Source organism: Aplysia californica, unplaced genomic scaffold (genome assembly GCF_000002075.1).
Source record: "Aplysia californica isolate F4 #8 unplaced genomic scaffold, AplCal3.0 scaffold00052, whole genome shotgun sequence".
In the NCBI taxonomy this organism is placed as follows: Eukaryota; Metazoa; Mollusca; class Gastropoda; order Aplysiida; family Aplysiidae; genus Aplysia; species Aplysia californica.
Window position 1 is genome coordinate 713,953 of NW_004797322.1, and position 16,152 is coordinate 730,104.

Below are 16,152 nucleotides of genomic sequence, written 5' to 3' on the forward strand. Positions count from 1 at the left end.
CGTGGGAATATAAGACACGGCGGCATTCTGTTTCCTATTGCATTCACAGCCCCGCAGAGAGTGACCCGTGCTGCCTTTTCCGTTTGATACAATAGATCCAGCACGCATTAATTTCTTCTCTTAGCCAAATGGTGTTGAGGGGTCTGGACTGTTGAGCATCCAGTCTTATGAATGTTCCAGATGGAGTCTGGTGTGAGCTTATGTTTTACCATGACACCCTCCAAGTTGCCAAAGAACTCGTTCACGTGTGTTTCATTGAACACCTGAGCACGGTTAATATATGTGGCTTCTGAGTGTCACAAGGACAGCTTGACTGCAGTACTGCCGAAAAGCATTCAGCCAGCCCTCCGCTACAGTTTTTTGTTTTTTTTTGAAGTCCAAGACTTGGTGACTGGCGGATGTTATTCTTGTCAGCCACCTCGTAAGCAAGTGTGTGGACATCCTGGAGTGTGAGGCCATAAATTAGGAGATATATTGAAGAATGTAGCATCCACCATGCTGAATGACGCTACTTAGAAGCTAAGCGGGTTATAAGCCTCCTCCCCTTTCGGGGTTAAAAGTCAAATCACAGGAGTGAAACCAAAGATTCTACACTTTGACTTGTGAAGAATCTTTGGTGAAACGCCTCGTAATTATATTTGAAGTGTGACTTTGCACCCCGGTTCTTAATTGTAGCCTATCCTATATATCTTCCTAACTTAATAAATTTGAAATAGTCTTCCAGTGGCGTATGGTGACCAAAAACAGGGGCGGCTTGTGGGGCTAAAAAGAGGGCTTGCACAATATTAAGCAACAGCAGGTTGAAGATAGTCAAGGGCATAGTAATTATGGGATGGTAGGATCTCTGGGTTGGTGAAGGAGGACCTTATGCTTTTATTTTCATTCTTTTTACTGTTCACTTTGATTTCTAGAACTAAATCTGTTTGTTAGCTAAACATCAAGTTCTTTATCCTGCATTGGAACTGAACACTCGAGTAATAACTTTCACCACTCCACTACAAAACCATTCAAATGCACACAACTCATAGGGTGGTGACTTAAGTATGTCACGTTCACCTCCCTCAGGTTCACGGTCACAGAGTCGCTTAAAATAGTGGCAAGACAGTGAGCCAATCACAAATCACTTGAGCACTCCACTGGATTGCTCCCGGGATCACATAATTTTGGCATTGAATAGTGTACGGGCTTCGCGTTTATTTTTAGACTGCCTACTGTGGGCTTTGTTTCGTGGGTGCACATTTGCGATGTGCCGTCTTGTTAATAATAATAGTAATACGTACCGCCAATTTTAAGTCGCTACTCGCTACAAACGAGTGTTGTCATCGCTTGGGTTATCCCAAAGAGCGATTTATAGGTCAGATAACCACTGTTGAATATTCTATTACGTTTAGTTAAAGCGCGCGCGTACGTAGGCCTTGGCATGGCGAAGTAGATTCTTTACTGCGCTATTGACACAGAAATGACAGTTACAGCACCAGCGAGGACCTTGTTTTGATATTATATTTGGCTAGTGTTTGTTTCTTACTTCTTTTATTTCATGTTTGTGGGTGCTTTTCGTAATAGAACATTATAACATTTTGGGCGGCACCGCACGACCGTGCTCTATGGACGAACCGCGCCTAGACCTAAATTATGTACTATTATTATTATTAAGATCTATTATCAATATTATTTTTAAAAAAATATTTTGTCTCACGATGACGACGATTTTGTCTCACGATGACGACGATCATGATCCCCCCGCCCCCCTTTTTCATTTCTCGCCAATTCAGAATTGTGTGTGTGTGTGTGTGTGTGTGTGTCGTGTGTGTGTGTGTGTGTGTGTGTGTGTGTGTGTGTGTGTGTGTGAGAGAGAGAGAGTGTGTGTATGTGTGCGTGTGTGCGTGTGTGTGTGCGTGGAGAGAGAGAGAGAGAGAGAGAGAGAGAGAGAGAGAGAGAGAGAAAACCAAGTAAATTTATGTATGTACAACTGGATTTTTCGCGTACTGCTATTAATAGAACATTGTGATATTAAAAGCCCCCTGGTTTTTCCTAAGACGCATAAATGACGTCATTTTTGGTTTCAAACAAAAATGTTGCCACTTTGAAAAGAAAATTACATTTCACGCTGTCTTTCTTTTTCCGATTCTAGGCCCTAATATTGAAGTCATATAGTTTATGTACCCTTAAAGCATACCATATAATTTGTTTGTTCTTTTTCACACTTAAATATATCAAACGTTTGTGTCATACAAGATTTAACCCGTCACCAGTAACTGTGCTCATTTTTTATTTATATGTTGTTGTTTTTATAAGATTGTACCTGGCACAAATTTGTACTATTGTTCAGGTCACTGTGATTGGTTGATTTTCAGCTACAGAGCGGATGCCTTTGTTTACGGAAGTTTCGTTTCACCGTGCTAACCTCATCTGATCATCTCCATTGTCACGTTTTCAGCGCTGTGGATGCTTTCAAAATGCCTAAGATTGTCGAAGAACGTCGCTATCCGTTCTGTGTTGACGAGACCAAGTATGAAAAGCTCGCCAAAATTGGACAAGGAACATTTGGGTGAGTCTTCACAGTTGTCTTGTGGTCTTCTCTGTCGAATGGTGGGCCCAACGGTAACAACACGTGAGGGCATAGCCTAGCGTGCTCTGTACTGTATGGCTAAGGTTAAGGGTTATTTCAACGGCAACAGAAATACAAAATCTAATCTAGATTATTAGATCTAGATCTAGATATTGTTTGCGAATATATTATAAATCTTCCGACCGCTTAAGAATAAAAAAACCCTGGTCAAACTCCTCGACATGCTCGCTCTGTCATTGTCGTCAGTCATTGTCGTTGGTGACCTATTTTGTCTTTTTGGTGCTTTTTCGGTAGTTCCCACCCCCCTTATTTGAGCCTGACCTACTTCTAGATCTAGATCTATACGTTTGATTCGCGGTGAGCTAAGATATCAAACCTAACAACAGCAAAACATTAAATTGTGGGGCAAGACCCCCTGAAAACCCCCTACTCTTGGGGCCAAAACCCGTGAACAATTGCATTGCGGGGTGGGAACTACCCAAAAAAGCGCCATGAACAACACAAATTCCTGGGAATGGAGTGTTTTTCCTGAATCAAACCTGAGAAGGCACAGTATTATACAATATGGAAATGAACTTATATATTACTTTGAGCTGAATTGAATCATGGACAATAGCCTACTGTTGTCAAGTTGTCTGCATTTTATTTTTAACGCACTGCCGCAGTGCAGTGGCTACATTCACAGCTCCGTGAATGCAGTTTGCAGGCGCTGTTGAGGCTACATTCACGGCACTCAAGCTTCGTTTAGATGGAGCGTCCACTGCTGGTTTAAGTAAGCCGGGTTTAGTCAGTGACGACTGCGACGTAGATTTAATGGCTTCCATATTTAACATTTGGTAGCGTCAATTGCCACCGAGTGACGCGGTGGCAATTGACAAAAATTGACTTTTTGTCAATTGCCACCGAGTGAAGCGGTGTCAAGTCTGAAAACAACACTATCTTTAGCATTATACATAATGTGTGTCTAATGGGTCTAGTCTAGAGCTACGGTACCAACTTGGCGTGTTTTCAATGAGACGTAGGCCTAGATTTAGGCTAGCCTTAGCCTACACTTTGGTGTAGAACAAACACAGGCAATTCTAGAAGTAGAAGGTCACAAACGCACACAAACTCAAGCAGAAATTCACGTATCCTATGTCACTTTTACTTTTTAGCTTTTGAATCAGAATGAGAATAGAATGCTTTCTGTCATATCAAATCAATCTCATTGAAAGCAAAGAAAAAGGCCACAAGTAATATGAATGAAAGTAAAACTAAATCATGCTCACAGGAACACCACATCTTAGTTAAAAATTGGAGTAAATATTTTGAAATCTCCTCTGGGGGGTGGGAATTTAGAGAAAATCTTATTCCCACCTGGCCTTTTTAAATACAGATCAACTCTTGATTGCGGTCAGAATTTGGGAAAAAAACCCCAACAATGTTATTTAAGAGAAGAGGCGGGACCTCCAAATTTAATGGCAATCTCCAATGTGAGTGACTCAAATTGAGTGGAGAGCTTTAAAAACTCTCCAATCCAAAATAATTTCAAAACAAAATTCAAAACAAGTTTCAGATTGTCTCATTGGGGATTCAAACTAGGGCCATCTGCTCCATAGCCCAGCTTGAATCCAACTGAGCTGACGGTGCACCTGCTCTGATGCTGCCCGCAATAAAAAGGCAAATTTCATTTTCATTGTTTTACCATATTTATGGTGACATAGAGAACTAAAGGTTTTTTGTTTGTTTTGTTTTCTCAGGGAAGTCTTCAAAGCTCGGGACAAAAAAACCCAAAGGATAGTAGCAATGAAAAAGGTTCTCTTGGAACATGAAACGGAAGGGGTAAGTAAGAATGAAGTATTTCTATGCATACTCTACCTTTGTTAAGCTGAAATTTGAAATCCTCCCTCAGTGATAGAATTTCAGACTGACTCAGAGAAATGTTTCGCTTTTTATCATAATGCCTATGTCTCAATTAATGATAATTTAGGAATTGAATTGAAGTATTGAAGTGGTTTGGAATTTGTAGGCTTTAATCTGTTCATGCAAATAAATCAGGTCAAACTTGTCTGATGTTTTTTTTTAAATTTGTGAAAGGAATTATTGAACAATTGTTAAGCTCTTTTGATTTAACTTCGAAATCTTTATTTCTGGAGTTGAGTGTGGACTATATGGAATCTTATAGTGCGGTCAAAAAATTTGTGGCGCGACTTTTCCTCAAATATCTTTATAACGGGTCTTGAAATCAATGTCACCCATACTTTTCACAGCAGTTTGTCTCAATTTGTCTTATCTTAATCATATTTTTCCACCACAATTGAGGCTAGATTAAAAAACTTTTCTTCATAAATCTATATGAAATACTACACACCTCTTTCACGCGGAAACTAGAATTGTTCACAACACTTCCCGCTTCTCACACACATTTTGTATACACGCATATATATGGGTTACGTCACAGCTCACCAATGACACTTTTTAGTGACAAAACTCGTTACAAGAAATTTTTTTTACAATGAGCACTTTTTTGCACTTCTAACAGTTCTCAAAACATGCGTTCAATAAGCGTAAATATTGAATATTGCGATTAGAAAAAAATGACAGACTTGCTTTTAAAAGCAATATTGCCTGAGCTGTATACTTTTTAAAATCTGGAGACATTAAAAATCTGTAGACACCATCGACTGAGATTTTTTATTAGTGTTTATTAAGGAATTTTCTAGAATACAATACAGTGTGAAAGAGTTTGGAAAAGTATTCACCTGTTGAGACGACAAATTGATATAAAAGTCATGTTCAAAAGTTGGAAACTATATGTTCGATAGTTAAGGAGATATATTTGAAAATAAGTTGCAATATATATTTTTGACCGCACTTGACTATAGTTTAGGTTAGATCGCCAAATATGTATTATTTTGTTTGCCGTTCTTTCAGGGGGAGGGTGTAGGGGCTGTCATTGTCTATTAATGAAAAAACTATCATTATTTTATTCAATGTTTCAGTTCCCTATTACTGCTCTGAGAGAGATAAAAATTCTGCAAGTTATGAGGAATGACAACATCGTCAATTTGCTGGAAATTTGCAGAGCAAAACGTAAGTACAATGTTAATGCATCCCATCGATTTGCAATTGATCTCTCCTTCCAGCAGAGATGCCAACCAGTACTATTTTACGTATTTTAGTACGATTTTTTGCCGAAAATACGCGAATACGACTTTTCATGAAAAAATACGCATCCTGGAATTAATGCGAAAAATACGAGATTCAGCTTGGGCGAGTAAACCTTATTATCTCAAGTCCCATCTTTTGTCAAAATATTATCAGTATCATAGAACTGGAATATTTGAAAACCAAGTCCGATGTGGTCAGTAAGTTCGTTTTTGCCGGTCGCAATCGTGATATTATATTCATTCAGCATTTCCCCGTCCTGAGAGTACGTTTCACTTTCAGTACGCGAATAGGCAGCAGATTTAAGCAGGCGGAAGCGTATGTGACACTGAGGCTCGATCGGGAAAATTAAGATGTACTTTCGCTTTCGTTACCACCGAGTACTTTGCCAGCAGTTGTCTGCTAACGCAACATTTGTGACATGCAGGTTGTGCTTTATAAACGCAATGTCGCTGTGCAAATAAAATTTAATCAATGCTCGGACTCGTCTCTGTGCTGTCTCTCGTGGAAAAAAAAAGAAAAGAAAATACAACCGTCGTCCGATTTTTCGATTGTCTGGCTCGCCATTGTGACCGGTCACTGAACCTGCGTGCATTCGCGTCATAAATAAATGCGGCATCGTGTGAGCAAAGACCGTCTTTGGTGGGAGTAACGGCCTGCGAAGTATAGGACTACGGAATAGGGGAAGGGATTATTGATTTTTTGTGGGTTTAAGATACTATGGGGGTGGGGGGGGTGTGAAGGCAACACCAGAGGACAAAAACTTGGAAGCACATTTCAGAATTTTGATTAGAGCTTTCTGCAAAGCGCGCGTTGGTGCAGGCCGTGTGCGGAATCGGGACCCTTCATACTTTGCAAGTCTGTGTTATTGAAATATTGTGTTGTGTTTCATTGGATGGGTATAGTAAATTATACTTACAGTGTATGTTGTAGATTTCTGTTCAAGACTGGCAGATTTTCAATGTCACTGCATTTTGCCCTACCACAGTTGTTACAACTCTCACAGTGCTTGGGTCTACTTGAGCCATTCAAGTTATTTCTTTTCTCTGAGTGTGAGCAATAATTTGAGTCTGCCAGTTCATAATATGAATCATGACTCCCAGATTGGTTCTTGATAGTCGAAATTTTTGTTCTAGGCCCTTCCGAACTCTCAAAGCAGGATTTATTTTTTACATAATAATGAGAGGAAAATATTACCTGTATAATAGACTGAAATACTTGAAGTCAAACAAGACCCCACTACGACACTGAAAACTGACATGTTGACTGGATACACTTATATTGTATGCGTGTGTGCTCCCTTTTTCGAGCTGGTGAGCTAGTATTTTTTTTTCAGGAAATACTACTGGACCCCGTTAACATTTTACTAGTTGGTCGGTCGGTCGGTCGTGGGGAATACACATTTTCCCCTGAAAATACACATTTTCATATTTCCCAATACTCATTTCGGTTTTCTGTTGTTGGCATCTCTGTTCCAGGTTATTATTTTCATTAATATGTGATGTGTGCTAATTGTTTGGTATATTTGCTATATTATATGGAACTGGACCAGCTCTATTCGGACTCGAGTTGGATTAGATTTTTTGTCTATTCGGACTCGAGTCCTAATACTAATATAGGTTTTATCTATTTAGACTCGGCTTCTATGTGGGTTATGTGAGTATAAGGAGGTTACATAATATAACTGTCGTCCGGGGATTTTACGTAAAACCAGAATTAGAACTAGAATTACCTACTAGGAATTGTGTCAAAAGTCAAAAGACTGCACTCTCATTGCCCAGTGGCTGTGTCTAAGTACACGGTAACCGACAACTCAGGGTCTTTCCTCTACCACTAGCCTACAGCATCATCATTTACCTCCACCACCATTTGTCTTTTCACATGTTTAATTTCATTTTGTTGCGTGTTATAGTTTTTCTGTAATTCATCTTTTAAAAATTTGACAGCCAACACCTCTTCCCACTTCCCCCCAGCAAGCCGAGAGTGCGAGATTGCCACGTGCAATCTCATTGGTCAACATAATTAAATCTGTCCCCCGGCAAGGTCTTAGGTCAACTCAACTTGGTTATTCTGTTCATGCCAATGGATATTGATGCAGGGAGGGCCGGTTTAGATAGATCTAGCAACGGGATATGTTAAAGATCACGTCTCAGCGTTGTCATTATAAATCGAAAACATTTTTTAAATAAATAAATGCTCGAAATATTTAGGAACAAGGGTCGGAAGTCGGAACGGATGTCATGCTGGACTCAATTCAGAGTCTGAATATAATTTTTGTTTAATCGGACTGGAGTCCAAATAGTCACTTTGATAGAACTGGTGATGATAGCGGCAGTCTTTTGTCTTGTGAGATTGGGGGTTGAAGTACTATTGTCAGTTTTGAAGTGCAGTTCCAGAAATGATTCTGTTTTTGTGCAAAGTTTAAGAAAATCAATCCGCATTTGAAAGTGTTTCTATTACTCAGTCATGTTTAGAAAGACAAGATGGGACAATTTTTTTTGTACTCAAGAAATTAGTCGAACCTGCCATGACGGCCAGTTTCCATTTCCTCCCTTGTGTTTTTTATTTGTATTTTAATTGTGTAAAAGGTTCACCTGTCCAACGCGTCCGCGGCCTCCCTATTTTTAATTTTATCTACCCACTGTCAAATTTACCTGTTTTGCACGGCAAGGCTTTGTTAAGCATTATGCATTTTCCCCTGATGCAGCGGACAAGCCATCATAATTCATTCACCTGTCGTTATTGTCAGTCCGTCCACTTGATGAAACGGTCATGTTGCTTTGGTTCCTCCCAATATTTATCCCAGTTGACCAATGGGTAACAATAAATGTTCTGCTTCTTGTAAAGGAAGCGTGTGATCTGTCATAACCTACAAGTCCCACCCAAAACTCAGTCCATAAACCCTGTCCACGACTATGAAAGTCAGCGCTAACTCAGTTGGTTTTTTTACTATGGCATTTGGCCTTCCTCATCTGACACATTTTGTTTTGTTTTGACCATTCACGGAAACATAATTTTGAAAAATAATAATAATAAAACTAACAACAAAAAGTAAAACAAAAAACGCTCCTGTCCTCTCCCCCCCTTTAAGCCTTTTGAAAGAGAAAAAAACCCAAACAAACCAAAAATATTTTAATGAGCTCTACGGCAGTCCTAAACCTGCGACCATCTCCTATTAGGATCTCAGAAGTAAATTATGGTTTTTGTTTCCTTCATTTTGATCAGTCCTGCTTATGATGGCCACCTGTCTTATACGGCCACTTTTTTTCCTCTACAACGCGTGGCTGTAGTACACAGGTTCGACTGTGGCTTGGAAACAAAATCTAAAGTTAATACAATTATGATGATCCTTAAAATAATCACAGTTCTAAATGTAATGAAAGTTTTGTCTTACAATGCAAGTGACCCTCTGATACGTTAAAGATACCCTAGGCTTGCGACAGATTTCCTTTTATGATGTACCTGAAATTATTATTTTTCTCCTCATCCGTACTTCGGGTAGAAAAAGTTATTTGAAAGAATGAACTCTGTACCTGAGTCCTAACATTTGATAAAATTTAAAGAGTGGTTTCCTTTCTTTTTAAACTATTTCTGTCCAAGAAAACTTTGCTATTTGCACTAGAACAACATGGTTTGTGACTGCACTTTCATCTTTTCTTCAGCTTTTCTCATATCATAATTTTGTTTTGATTACCTTGATTTTTTCTTAATAAATAATAGTTGTTCAGACTTTATGTTCCGTGTATTAACAATTGAGAGGTTGCTTCTAGTTTGTCTTAAAAATATTACAATTTACTTTTAAACTTAAACAGTACTATTCTCAGATGTTTGGGGGGGGGGGGTTTGGTTGAAAAGTGCAAAAATCCTTTTAATTCAGTAAAATGTGATTTCAAGTAAACGGCAGAGTTTGCAGGTCAAGGGAGAACTCTACAGTGTGGAATGAAACCCGTTTGTGGCAAATTTTGAGATATTGTATTATTACCATTTCCAGCTACACCGTACAGCCAGAGCAAGTCCACAGTGTACCTGGTGTTAGAATTCTGTGAACACGACCTGGCTGGACTTCTGAGCAACCCCAAGGTCAAGTTTAGCCTGGGCGAGATCAAGAAAGTGATGCAGCAGCTGTTCAACGGACTCTACTTCATACACAGGTGCTTCTATCTGTACTCACTCGGTCATTTTTTTGAGCTATCGGTTTCTGTTCTCATTACTAAGTCACTGCTCAGTAGAAGAAATGATTCTGTGTGTACAGTGTTTTTGGAATTACAAAGTGAGTCGTGTTATGTTATAGGTGGGTGTTTGGCAGGTGCTCTTGTGTGGTTTGCTTTCTTCCCTATCAAACATCTATTCATCTTTATCTCTCCTCCTTTTATCTTGAGTTTGTTGCTCTCTTGTAACACCTCTAATCTTTGGTACAAATATGACCAAACTCTTATTAAAACACAAAACTCCCCTTTTTTGTGTTTGTTACTCTCTTGTAATACATCTAATCTTCAGCGCTTACATGACCTAATGTTTTGTTTTGGCTCGCAACTGCAGCGATAACCTAAGATGTTGCAAGTGCTGTAAGACTTTCACTAAAACAAGGAGGCATTATTTTTTATTCTCCATTCTACTGTTTTTGCTTCAAAATCTGTCACACGTTTTCTTCGTTGTCATGTTACAATGTGTGTCTTTTTAAATTGAAAGACACCCAAGCAGAATTGTTGAATCTGGTAGTTCATTGTCATTTGTTGCTTGAGGCGAATGGGGTAATTGAGCATGGTTTTGGAAAAAACGTGTGGATATTTCTTTTGCTAAGAAACAGAGATCACGGATTTCCATTCCATTGGTTTTTGAGTAGTCTGGTGTGGTCTATTCCTTCTACTTCTTTTCAGTGTTTTCATTTTATTTCATTTATTTATTTCAATGTTTTAATTGGTTGTCTTCAAAATAAGACTTATTGTACTGACTGGCCAAAAGTTGCAAATTTAACAAACATTCTATATCTGTTTGAATTTTCCACCTTTTCCATTGCTGTCTTCTGAATTTTGCTGTAGTCTTGTTTGTCATATTTATTATTATTTTTTTTCCCCTCTTTTTCATAAGCAACAAGATTGTACACCGTGATATGAAGGCTGCTAACATCCTCATCACCAAGGACGGCAATTTAAAGCTTGCAGACTTTGGACTTGCTAGAGCTTTCAGGTAATTATATTATGCACATTTTTGTCTGGGTTGAGAGACTATGCCGTAATTGTGTCAGTAACGAACCTTCCTCCTATCTCAGTGGTCTCATCCAAATTTTATGCTCTAAATAGTTAACTGAGTTCAGGCAATCTGTATCTTTTTAAAAGAGTTCCCCGGAAAGGAGGTAAAAAATAAGCTGACAGATCTTTTGTCCACCTTTCTCCATCAGTTTGATTTGGAATTTTTCTCTTGCCTTGCCCAACCCGTAAGATATATGTTCTACATCTGGACTGCTCATCATCTGTCACTATTCAAAGTGGCAATTGACGGAGCCTTACAGTGAGCAGTGGATTTGTGTCTAAAAGTGAAACATGTCGAAAGAAATGTAATGAAACGTGAGGCATCATTGTGAAATCAGGCACTGGTCAAAATAATGAAATTGTAGAAATGGCATTTTTCTACCCGTTTGGTTTTTTTTTCTTTTTCAAATTTAGTTTTTTGACTCAACACCTTTGAGGTTCATTAAAAATATATTTATGTGTGGATTTTAATGAAAAGCATTGGTCTAAGGCACAGAAAATGTAAATAAGCAGTTTCCAAGGACTGTCAAGCTTTGGAAGTCACCGCAATTTGGCAGCCATTTTTTTGCTAATTTTACCCCTGAGTCCGGCAACCCCCTCCTTCTTCAGTCGCAAATATCTCGACTTCTATTTGGGAAAGATGGGTACTTTTTTCACTGAAAGCAAGACAAATGAATGAGCTTTAAGGTGATACCAATAGCTCGACATGCCCAAGAATTAATGAGCGCCTGATTCCACCGCATCGTGACACAAATCATGTCTAACTCTGTAGCTTAATTTTTCAGTACATTATTGTGTTAATGACCGTGTATTTAGGTGTTCTTTTCTGTTGACCTACAGATTGCTTTGAGTCTACACATTATGTATTTAATTTTGTATGTGCTCACTTCATAACAATGTGTATGCGTTGGTGATGAGAGAAAAGGTATGTTTGTGTATGTGTGCTCGTGAATTAGTGAGTGTTTGTGTGTGAGTGTAATTTCTCCCCTGTGTACATATACCGTCAGTGAGTGGGTGCTCAGAGGTGATCTGCTTTTCTTTTTTTTCTTTTTTAATGCTGCTCTGTGCCTATTCTGTGTACCAGCAAAACGTGGCCCTAATCTTGGGGAATCTCTGTGCATTATACCGCAGCTGTGTATACAGTGATTGTATACTGACAAAATTTCCTGAACAGAGCCTGTCCATTGTGGTCACTCAAGATCCCAGACGAAAGTAACCTTTATAGACAGGTGGCTATTATGGTCGAGGTCTGAGGTATGGGAACTTCGAGAGTTGACTAAGCCAACAAATGGTCTAAAATCTGAAATCTTCATTTTATCTTTCTATGTCTTTTCCATCAAAATTGTCAGTTCTCCTAAGAGCTTCTTTGCGTTGATTGAAAGATCTCACTTAGTCTGAGGATGGGTTGGTGGAAGACATTTTGTTGCAAGTGACTGCAGAGGCAGAGACCTGGTATGACAATGACCGACCATGGCCACGTTGGACAAGGACTACAATGGAAATGTTTAAAAAGTATAGGACTACGGCAAGGGTGTCACAGAGCAGTGGCGATTAGTACCGTTGACCGTTAAGACAGGACAGGACTGACAATATTTTATTAAGGCATCTGTGGTTTCCGTCCCTTTCTGACTTTGTCTTGTCTTGTTTCAGCAACAAACTGAAGCGCTACACCAACTGTGTTGTGACACTTTGGTACCGCCCGCCGGAGCTCCTGCTGGGTGAGCGCAACTACGGGCCGGCCATCGACTTGTGGGGAGCAGGGTGCATCATGGCTGAGATGTGGACACGCTGCCCCATCATGAAGGGTGGCACGGAGCAGCATCAGGTCAGGAAATGACTTTTTCGGTCAAATTTGAAACATACAGCATAGCACGCGCGCAGTGAAGTTGGCGAGATGCCAAAATCTTTATGTACCTGTTTTAAATACAAAGAATATACATGTATGATATGCATGTTTTTGCGATGGGCGTGCAAGACTATTTGGATGTAGCATGTCTTCTTAATATGTCTCTCAAGTGTCAGTGCAAAGTATCCCATCGCTTAACATAGGCAAGATTAAATCTTTGGAATAAATTAGTCCATGAATTGTTTTCCAGACTTTCTTTCATTGTTCATAATTACCAAAATACGCAAAAGTAGGCGATGATAACTCTGTTTTAATATTTCAATTTTCTAATGAACTGTGATTTCTTTGTTTTTGATTGGTGCAAGGCTTGGAAAATGTCTCAAAAATGCACGTTCACGACCGACGAAGTACTTCAAGTATTCAATCAAAATGACTGAATCAAATTTCCGTAAATTCCATTGTGGATGATAACGATCAGTAATTACAGTTGAACCTAGCATGAAGACCACTTGTACAATACGGCCACTTTCCATTTCCCCCTTTGCGTTTCTTCTATATAACATAACTGTAAAACGGTCATCAGTCCAAGGTGGCCTCCGCGACCCTATTTTATCAACCTATGATCAAATTTACCTGCCTCAGGTGGCTAGACGTGGTCACTCATTGCCCGACGCTTTGCCATAAATTTTGAATTGGCCCCTTATGCTGTTGACAAACTCATAATTCATTCAGCTGTCGTAATTGTTGGTTCCTGCAATGAATGTTTACCGAAGTTGACCAATGGGTAGGCGTAACGGTAAATTTTCTGCTCCTGGAAAGGGAAGCGTGTGATCCGTCATAACCTTTAAGCCCCACCCACAACTCATGCACAAATTATGTGTGAGGTGACTGGTCACTGTTTTGTTTACCTAACCTGTAACAAAGTAGCAATGGGCATTGGTGTGAAAGAGCGACAGATGCATTTCTCGTTCTCCGAGTGGTGGCGACCCGTGTGTTTGTTGTACCATGGCACTCGGTCTTCATCGTCTTCCTTACATGATAGTTCATTTATTTTACCCTTGCTCAAAATCAGCAACAAAAAGAAAGCTAACCAGAAAATAAACCAACAGCGCAAAATAACGATATTGGAGAAAAGGGCATTTTTCCGCAAGTTGGAAAATTTTCTTCGAATTTTTATTTTTTGACTCAACTCCTTTTTGTCCAATATGAAAACACATTTCTTTGTGAATTTTACTGAAAAATGTTTCATTTTATCCGTTTTCAAGAACTATTTAACTATTGGAGTTGCCAAACTTTGGTGGCCATTTTCTCGCTAATTTCACCACTCAAACCAGGCAACCTCACCTCCTTCAATTGCAAAAATTTTTACTCCTATTCAATATAGATATAGATGGATATTTATTTCATCGGAGGCAAGGCGAATGAAACAGCTTTCAGATACTACCAATAACTCCACATGCCCAAAAATTGATGAGCACCTGGTTCCACAGCGCCGTGACACATATACACCCTGAATTTCAATTCATAAAGTGTGGCCCCTTTGTATGGGTATAGAGTCGATAGGGATATGGTCAGGATAAAAAGAGTTAAAATGGTGTTTTTTTCTGAAGCATGCTCTGGTCAATAGGATGTGATAGAGAGTCTCATCTCTAAGTCTGAAAAGTCTTTTACATAGTTTTTTTTTTTTATTGAGAGCTAGAAAATTGAATTCTTACAAATCTTGTCACCCCTATATATTTTTGTGTTTATGGTCTCTTTGATGAGGTTGTAAGATTCTGAATACTTTGGGTATTTTTTCAGGTTTTGATGTATGTGCAGAATTTTTTCTATCATTTTGTTTGTTTTTATATTTTTCAGCTTGCTTTGATCAGCCAGTTGTGTGGGTCCATTGTTCCTGAAGTTTGGCCTGGTGTCGAGAAACTGGATCTCTTCACGAAGCTCGAACTGCCTAAGGGTGAAAAGCGCAAAGTCAAAGAACGGCTGGACAAGGTTGTCGGAGATAAGTATGCCCTTGACCTTATGGACAAACTTCTGACCCTCGACCCCTCAAAGCGTGCCAACTCGGACGATGCCCTGAACCACGACTTCTTCTGGGTGGAGCCGCTGCCCCAAGATCTCCAGAGTACGCTGTCCCAGCACAACAAGTCCATGTTTGAGTACCACACACCCGGCAGAAGGAAAGTTATGGCCCCGCGGCAGCAGCAGCAGCAGCAGCGGCAAGCACTTCAGAAGCCCGCTGTTGTCAGACCGAAGGGACTCAACCCCGACCAGCACGTTGAACCTATATTTTAAGGCAAAATTGTTGGTTCTAGTTCATTCCAAATTAGGCACAGTGCTGGTACATTCATGAGTTCTTACACACAAATGAAAAGCTTTGATAAGTTTTATTACGGGTAACGAAAGGCTGTCTCAGGTAACAGTTTGAAGACTGTCACCTACTCGTGAAAGTTGAACTTTTGGATGTATGGTGAAGGCGCTAATAGATTGTGAATTTTACATCAGGAAATGGTAGACTCGCTACTGTATGATGAAAGGGAACATAGGTTTACGGCAGGGATCAGACTTTTTAACTTCTCCATCGTTCAGAGAAGTTTGAGGAGTTGAAAATACTTAAAATGATAAAGACACTGCTATATGGCGATATTGAAAATAAGTTTATGGCAGGGCAGAAAAGGCCTTTTAATTTGAAGCTTGAGGAGTCAAAAGGAGTGCTTACTATGTTCATTGGAAGAATACAGTATTATGTGTTCTGTATCATATTATGTGACAGGGTCACATTGTTCCATACACAAAAGTAACTGTTTGCTTGCCATGGCTCGGGTCCAAATATGTTAAGTTGATTGTTGTGAAACAAATAGCATGGTAGTTTGGGATGATTAAGTAATGACTTTTTAAACCTGGTATAAGTACAGTTGGTATTGCCCAAGAAGGCCACCCATCATTGAGGAGAAAAGTGGTTGTTTTAGACAGGTGACATCTCGGACAGTGTCTTTATAACTATATTTTTAAAAGCAAGGTGGGAGATTGGGGTGGACGTTTGGACAAGTGATTGTCTTGGACAGGTGGCCATTAGAGAAGTTTTGACTGTATTTAGATTATGGAAAAAAACAACATTATTTATGTTCATGTGCATGACAGTATGTGGAAGTGTGCCTTAAGTTGTATATATACGAGTATATATCGTCATAAATATGTCTGTTCAGACATAACAAACTTGTGAGGCCAGTGTTGATAACTCAAGTATTTTTATGCCTCAGGTCTGTTTGTTTTAGTCATAAGACAGTCTTTCATTGTGTTCCTTTCCTACTATAGCAATGTACAAACCCTGTGTCTTTCCTCTA

At 39.3% G+C, this 16,152-nt stretch overlaps 1 protein-coding gene across 1 annotated transcript; it reads left to right on the forward strand.

Moving 5' to 3' along the window:
• The first annotated feature begins 2,126 nt into the window (after positions 1 to 2,126).
• LOC101860632 (cyclin-dependent kinase 9) lies at positions 2,127 to 15,919 on the forward strand. Its single transcript, XM_005092747.3, has 7 exons — positions 2,127 to 2,548; positions 4,309 to 4,390; positions 5,551 to 5,641; positions 9,708 to 9,867; positions 10,805 to 10,903; positions 12,616 to 12,790; positions 14,669 to 15,919. The coding sequence occupies exons 1-7, from the start codon at positions 2,457 to 2,459 to the stop codon at positions 15,101 to 15,103; spliced, it is 1,134 nt and encodes a 377-aa protein (XP_005092804.1). The 5' UTR covers positions 2,127 to 2,456; the 3' UTR covers positions 15,104 to 15,919.
• The last annotated feature ends 233 nt before the right edge of the window (positions 15,920 to 16,152 follow it).